The 7300-nt window shown below is 49.6% G+C and overlaps 1 protein-coding gene across 2 annotated transcripts in view; it reads left to right on the forward strand.

Annotated features, from left to right (window-relative positions):
* Positions 1-530: 530 nt before the first annotated feature.
* The window catches only part of PLA2G16 (phospholipase A2, group XVI), a 35173-nt gene continuing 28403 nt past the window's right edge, over positions 531-7300 (forward strand). The window contains exons 1-2 of one of the 2 annotated variants that reach the window (XM_011942635.1): positions 594-691; positions 1008-1076. In XM_011942635.1, the coding sequence (XP_011798025.1) occupies positions 1062-1076 (15 nt within the window). In that variant the 5' untranslated portion in view covers positions 594-691; positions 1008-1061. Of the gene's footprint in view, positions 1077-7300 lie in introns of both variants that reach the window. The other variant, XM_011942634.1, reaches the window with a different exon arrangement.

The following is a 7300-nucleotide window of genomic DNA, read 5'->3' on the forward strand; positions in this document are numbered from 1 at the left end:
AAACAGAAAAGGGGTCTTCTTGCACCTGCTGATTTTTAAATGGCTTTAATTCAAAACAGCCAACATGCCACGGTGGTATTTACTCTGTCACCCAGGCTGGAGTGCAGTGGCGCGATCTCGGCTCCTGCAAGCTCCGCCTCCTGGGCTCAAGTGATTCTCCTGCCTCAGCCTCCCGACTAGCTGGGACTACAGGAGCACGCCTCCACGCCCGGCTACTTTTTTATGTTTTTAGTAGAGACCAGGTTTCATCGTGTTAGCCAGCATGATCTCCATCTCTTGACTTCGTGATGTGCCCGCCTCGGCCTCCCAAAGTGCTGAGATTACAGGCGTGAGCCGCCGCGCTGGGCCCATGGTGGTATATTTCTAACTCCTTCAGTTTTTAAACTATAAGCCCATTCTTGACTGAAGGCGAAAGTAAACTGATCATGGCCCTGCAGTGTGATGCGTGTGCAGAGGTCGAGTGTGTGCGACTCCTGGATGCTGGGCGCGGAGGGCACGGGTGAGGCGGGAAGAGGCGGTGCCAGGGACGCGGGCGTCCTGCAGTCCCCGGGGCTGGGGCCGGGCGCTCTGCGAGGCTCTCATTAGCCGGCGGCGCGGGGAGGGGCCGGGTGACCTCACGCTGGCCCGGCCACTGCGGCCATTAGACCCGGTCCAATTGCTGAGGCGGCAGCGCTGCCTCTGAGTCCGCGAGGTGGGTGGAGAGGGTCTTCCTGGAAGGGTGCGATAAGGCCGGGCGAGGTGCCTGGGATGCTTCTCCCGGTCCGCGAGGAAGAGATGAAATTGGGTGGGGCGGGTGTAGACAAGCCTGCCGAGCCGCCCGTTGGCAGCTGCAGCCTCCTGGGCGCCCGCTGGGCCCCGGTAAGAAAGTTGTTAAAGGGAGCGAGGTGGTTGTTCCTGGGTTCCGAGGCGCGCCTCGAACGCTCTCCCCAACAGAGGCCGCCGTCCCCTGGGGTCTGGGGACGCAGTTTCCTGTTAATGACAATAAATCCCTGCTTCCCCTGCCTCAGACATCTACGCAGCGAAATCGAGCCTGGCCTTGAGGGTCCACACCGCGAGAGAAGATGCGTGCGCTCATTGTAAGTGCGGGGCGGGGCTGGGCGGGCGTGGGAGCCCCTTGTTAGTGGGGACTCATTGTCTCGGAGCCTGAATTACTGCTTCCGAGAGAGGAACCTGGAGGATGTGGGGCCCACACCTCTGTCAGCTGCGGGGCATTGGTGTCAGCTGCGGGTCGGCGCGCACCTGTTGGAGTTGTCTCGACGCATCCTTCCGGGGGCCGGTGTGGGGGCGCCCTGCCTGAAACGCGCCCAGCGGAAGGCGGGACCCTCAGGAGGGAGGTGGCCAGGGGGCAGGTCTGTCCGCAGAAGTCCAGCGCTGCCCTCCGGAGCCACACCCGGACACCGGGACAGGCCTTGGGGGCTGTGTCAGCTGACTCATCCCATGACCAGCCCTGCCAGCGGACTCCCAGCGTAACTGTGCCAGGCGACTGCCCCCCTTCCCCTGGCCGGACTGCAGCAGAGGGATTCAGAGGACAGGATTTGGAGGTAGACCCACCTAGTGTTGAGCATCTGGCTGTGAGACTTCGATCAAGTTCAAATCCACTGTTTCCCAGAGTGAAGGTTTGGTTTTGTTTTGTTTTGAGATGGAGTCTCACTTTGTCACCCAGGCTGGAGTGCAGTGGCGCGATCTCGGCTCACTGCGACCTCCGCCTCTCGGGTTCAAGCGGTTCTCCTGCCTCAGCCTACCGAGTAGCTGGGAGTACATGCGCGTGCCACAACGCCTGGCTAATTTTTTGTGTTTTTAGTGGAGACGGGGTTTTACGGTGTTAGCCAGGATGGTCTCGACTTCCTGACCTCATGATCCGCCCGCCTCGGTCTCGCAAAGTGCTGGGATTACAGGCGTGAGCCACCGAGCCTGCTGCAGAGTGAAGATTATATGACTTAATACTCACGAAGTGCCCAGAACAATGCCTAGCACACATTGTGAGTGCTCAACCATAGTTCACTGTTGTTATTATCTCAGTCCATATAAAGAGTTTTGCCTGGTGTCAGGGTGTATCTGGCATGTTTGACACCTGGAGTGGTCACTTTTTAATATCCTTCTCTATCTGACAACATTATTTTTAGCAATAATCATGCAATGAATAGTAATAACGTCCAGAAAGAAACACAGTGAACATTTTCTTTTATTGAACCTCGTATATGTAATCATGACAGTAAAAACCTCATTTATGTAAGCATGAGACTAAAAAAATGAAAAATGAAAAATGAAGTAAATGTGATCATGCAAAAGCAGGAAAAAGTAATAGATTCGTAGGTTTGAATCACATTAATGTATTTTTGAAAAAAGGAAAAACTTATACGTAGGCTGGTATCAGTGATGAATAATAATAACAGTACAATTTCTGTTTTGGAAACTTCTGAAGAGTTGTCCATGACATTGTCAAAATCAATCTTCTTTGCATATTCATGGTCAGTATTCAGGGGAGCTATATCTGCTAGTCCATCTTTGCGCACAGTTGATTGAAGAACTTTTTTTTATTAATTTTAATTTCAAAAGCTGCTTTCATATAAAACTAGAGAGACAAAGGAAAAGCCTTAACCATCAGGATTAGTTTGGCAGAGATTTATAAAAATCCCATTTCATAATAAATTCCAGACATTGCAATACTGGCTAAGTCATTTTCCTTTAATCATTTCTAGCAGCCTAAATATCTCCTTTTTAGAGACATTTTCACTAAGACAGGCTGGGTGCAGTGGTTCATTACTATAATTCCAGCACTTGGGGAGGCCAAGGTGGGAGGATCACTTGAGCTTAGGAGTTTGAAACTACCCTGGGTAATATAGCAAGACCCCATCTCTAAAAACAAAAACAACAACAAAATCTTCACCAGACAGTTCCTCATACATTTTTCTTTTTCTTTTTTTTTTTTTTTGAGATGGAGTTTCACTCTTGTTGTCCAGGCTGGAGTGCAATGGCAAGATCTCGGCTCACTGCAACTTCCATCTCCTGGGTTCAAGTGATTCTCCTGCCTCAGCCTCCCAAGTAACTGGGATTACAGGCACGCGCCACCGTGCCTGGCTAATTTAGTATTTTTAGTAGCAACGGAGTTTCTCCATGTTGGTTAGGCTGGTCTCGAACTTCCGACCTCAGGTGATCTGCCCGCTTCAGCATCCCAAAGTGCTGGGATTACACGGGTGAGCCACCGCGTCCGGCACATCATACATTTCAATTATATTTGGCAAAATTCCCCAAGTTTTTCTTTTGTAAAAATCAGAGAAAATGGCTGAGTGATAGTGAACCTTGACATTTACTTAATCCATTGCTTTAAAAATGATGAAAATCACCCAGGCTTTCGAACATCATTCTTTTAGTTTCTTTTGGCACTGGGAGACAGGCTGTTTTTATGTTTAAACACAGGAAAATGCAGGACCACAGAGACTGGCTACATAAACTGTGTAAATGGAGTTCAAATTATTCTGAGCCTTTAGGAACTGATCACTGAAACAGAAATTGTGGCTGAGTCTGTGTGTTTCAGGAACTAACTGTAACTGTGTGTTCTCCGATTTAACTTGTAGAAGACAAAAGTTTTAGAAGGATAAGAAATAAAAATGTGCTAATTGGAGGCTCACATGTATATGACTAAATCTCAATGGTAACTACAGCAATTAGAATTTAGGCAAATAAGACATTTTTTGGGGGAGTGGTATTTTATCACTGACATTGTTTAAAACGGCCAGCACATGGTAGTAATAAAAGGCAGACCGACTGTTTTTTTTTTTGTTTTTTTGTTTTTCAGACTGGAGTGCAGTGGTGGATCTCCGCTCACTGCAAGCTCCGCCTCCCGGGTTCCAACCATTCTCCTGCCTCAGCCTCCCGAGTAGCTGGGACCACAGGCGCCCACCACCACGCCCGGCTAATTTTTTGTAATTTTAGTAGAGACGGGGTTTCACCATGTTAGCCGGGATGGTCTCGATCTCCTGACCTCGTGATCTGCCCTCCTTTGCCTCCCAAAGTGCTGGGATTACAGGCGTAAGCTACCGCTCCCGGCCGGCAGACCGACTTTTGATAGGTTTTATTTTTGTTTTAAAATTCCCTTTGGGCCAGATGGGGTGGTTCGTGCCTGTAATTGCAGCACTTTGAGAGGCCAAGGTGGGTAGATCACTTGAGCCCGGGAGGTCAAGGCTGCAGTAAGCCATGATTGCACCACTGCACTCTAGCCTGGGTGACAGAGCGAGACCCTGCAGAAAAAAACAAAACAAAACAAAAAACTCCAAACAAAACTACCCTCAACAGAAATCTTGCTCCTATTTGTCTACAGTGGGGAAGGACAGCTCCTGCCTCCCCACTGTGGGCCTTTACGGCTTTTATGTTAGTTGTTGTTGAAGCAGCTCCCAGGAGCCTCCTGGGGGATGGAAGAGGCTGTGTCCACAGTTTCCTGAGCCCTTTAGTTCAGCCTGTGATGCCCCCTGCTGTGATTATTTTTTTCCTCTCTGTGTTCCAAATTTGCTAGAATGAGTGGGCGGGGAGCCTTTCCCTTCCCTCCTCCACCTGCCCCATCCTTGAATCTGTGGCTTGTTGAGCAGCTGCTGCCAAGGAAATGAAACCCCAAAGTGAAAGTGAGGCTCCATAATATGAGGAAATTGATAGGCCTTCCCTGTTCTCTGAGCCTAGACTCCCTCATTGACTGCTCTATCATCTATGTTTGCTTGATGTTCTGATGGATCTCTGTGGAATTAGTTAAGGTGCAAAGGGGAGGGGAGAGAAGAAGAAAAGAGGACCCTTCTTAAATAGCAGTTGGGGCTTCAGGCCTTTCAGGGTTTCATCCTTATTCAGCCACAGGCTGAGAGGGGCTTGAGGAGGAAGCCGTGCATCCCTCTGCCATATACCTCTGCTGAGAACATTGTCAGTGCCAGGCTGGATAATGGTGAATTAGACGGAATCCTGGCCCTTGGAATGCTGGCAGGCTGGGCAAGGAAATTGATCACTTCTTCCCACAGGCTAGGCTTAACAATGAGTCATCCAATAATAAGGCTATGGCTTGGCTGTGGTGGCAGCAGCAACTCGCTTTGCTGAGGCATCAGGGGATGCATTGAGGAGTGGACATGTTGAGCCCGTCTCGAGGGATGAGTAGGAATCTTCCAGGTGAGCGGCAAAAGGGCATTTCAGGCTGAGAGTGCGGTGAGGCAGAGGCCAGTTTTGCCATGGGAGCACAGTTGTTGGATGTCAGTACCTTGGTGTGAATTACTTGGTGTGGTGGGAAGAACCTCACCTTGAAGCTCAGGCAGGTCTGCTGCAGAATCCTGGTGCTGCTTTTTGGGGAGCTCTGAGACCTTAGGGAAGTTAATTAATTCCCATCTCTGAGCTCAGTTTCCCGACTGGTAACATGGGGCTCTTATAAGGATTCCAGGTAACAGGTGAAAACCCCCAGCAGTGCTTGTTGGTAGTAGTGGGGGTGAGTAGAGGGGCAGTTCTGACTCAGCAGAAGGTGAGGTTTGCCCTGTAGGAGAATAGGCCTGGGCCTGGTGGTCAAAGCCTGGGAGGGTGGATGAGCTTTGCTTCCTTTTGCAGGATGTTTATGACCTTTGGGCAGCTAAGGCTGGGCCTGATGCCTGCCAGAGCTGCCACTATCTTTCCCCCATTTGCTAAGAGGCCTGGGCACAGGGTGGCAATAAGGGAAAGTGTAATGTGTCAGGTCAGCTGCTGTTCATCCCTCCTCCTCTTTCTCTGTGTGCCCAAGGCTGGGAATCTGGGGAGCCAGGCCTCCTCCTTCTACCTGTCCTCAACCCAGCCTGTGGCATGGGGTCTCAACCCTCTCATAGGCATAAGTGCTTTTACAACTTTCGCTTCCATTATTTCAGTGATTCCTTACACAAACCCTGACAGATGGGTCTTAGCCCTGTTTACCAGAGAAACTCAGAGAGGTGGAGTGATCCCTGGAGACCACGCAGCAATAGAGTACAGAGGGGCTCAGATGAGGCCCCCGGGGGTGAGCTGGGGCCCTGTTTCTGGGAATGCAGCCTCAGAAAATAGACACCTTGCTCCTCATGAGTTTTTTCTTTTCCTAAAACCTTGCCACCAAAACTCCCAACTGGGAAATCATTTCTCAGTACCCACCTTGGACTTTAGCCTTTCCTTGTATCACAAGCTTTTCTCCCAGGGCGTCAGAAGTGAAGGGGGCGAGTTTAGGGGTTTCCACACTCACCACAGAATGTGATTTTGCGAACATGGAGAATTGGTTTCATTCTGGGTTTCACAACCTCCACCGTGTCTCCAGCTGGTCCCAGAGCTGTCTGTGACCTTTCCAAATCAAAAATAATGACAACATCCTGGGGAACGGTGGCAGTAAAAGCTGCCAGTTAGTGAATGGCTCCTATGTTATCAAGCCCTATTTACTGAGTGTCTTTTAGGTATTAACTCCGTTGATCCTCAGGATAATCCCACAAATCAGGTGCTGTACCTATCCCCATTTTACAGCTGAGGAAACTGAGGCTAGGAGTAATTAGGTAACTTGGCCAAGACTATATAGTTAGTAAAGTAGTAGAGCTCAGATTTGAACTCAGAGCCCCGAGTGTGTAATGCTGTTTCTGAAAATTAAATCCATCTTGATTTAAAAGCAGAGCACTCATGCTCTTTGTCCCACTTTCTGTATTTTTTGTAGTCTGGAAATATGTCATAAACAACCCCAAACCCTCAAACTCTGATGAGACAAATGACATGTAGGTGGAGTGGAATGCTTCCTGCATAGCCTTGAGTGAAAGAAAAACATTCTTTTTGTTTTGTTTCAACCCTTGGGTTAAAAAGTATTCTGAAAGCATCCTCACTGTCCTCCCTGGTCCCGCACAGTGGCAGAGCCGGGGGTCTTGGACTGAGTCAGAGTTGCATGGATGCATCTGGAGGGACCTTGATTGGAGAGAGGTAAAGTCCGCTGTAGGGCAGGGCTGTCTTCTTTCTCTTTGCAGGGGTGAGGAAGAGGCTGGTTGCAACTTTCAGGTTGCCCTGGGCAGGTGACATCACCTCCCTTAGCTACAGTTTCCCCATCTGTGAAATGAGGCATGACTGCCCATCTCAACCCAACTCTTCAGTCTTCCCCCCCTTTCCCCTTTAGACAACGCATCTCCTGTGGTCTTGCTCCAGGCTACACAGTAGAATCACCTGGGAACTTTATTTTATTTATTTATTTATTTATTTATTTATTTGAGACAGAGGCTCTGTCACCCAGGCTGGAGTGCAGTGGCACGATCTCAGCTCACTGTGACCTCTGCCTCCCGGGTTCAAGCGATTCTCTTGCCTCAGCCTCCTG

The sequence above is a fragment of the Colobus angolensis genome, unplaced genomic scaffold (assembly GCF_000951035.1).
Source record: "Colobus angolensis palliatus isolate OR3802 unplaced genomic scaffold, Cang.pa_1.0 Scaffold21, whole genome shotgun sequence".
NCBI lineage: Eukaryota > Metazoa > Chordata > Mammalia > Primates > Cercopithecidae > Colobus > Colobus angolensis.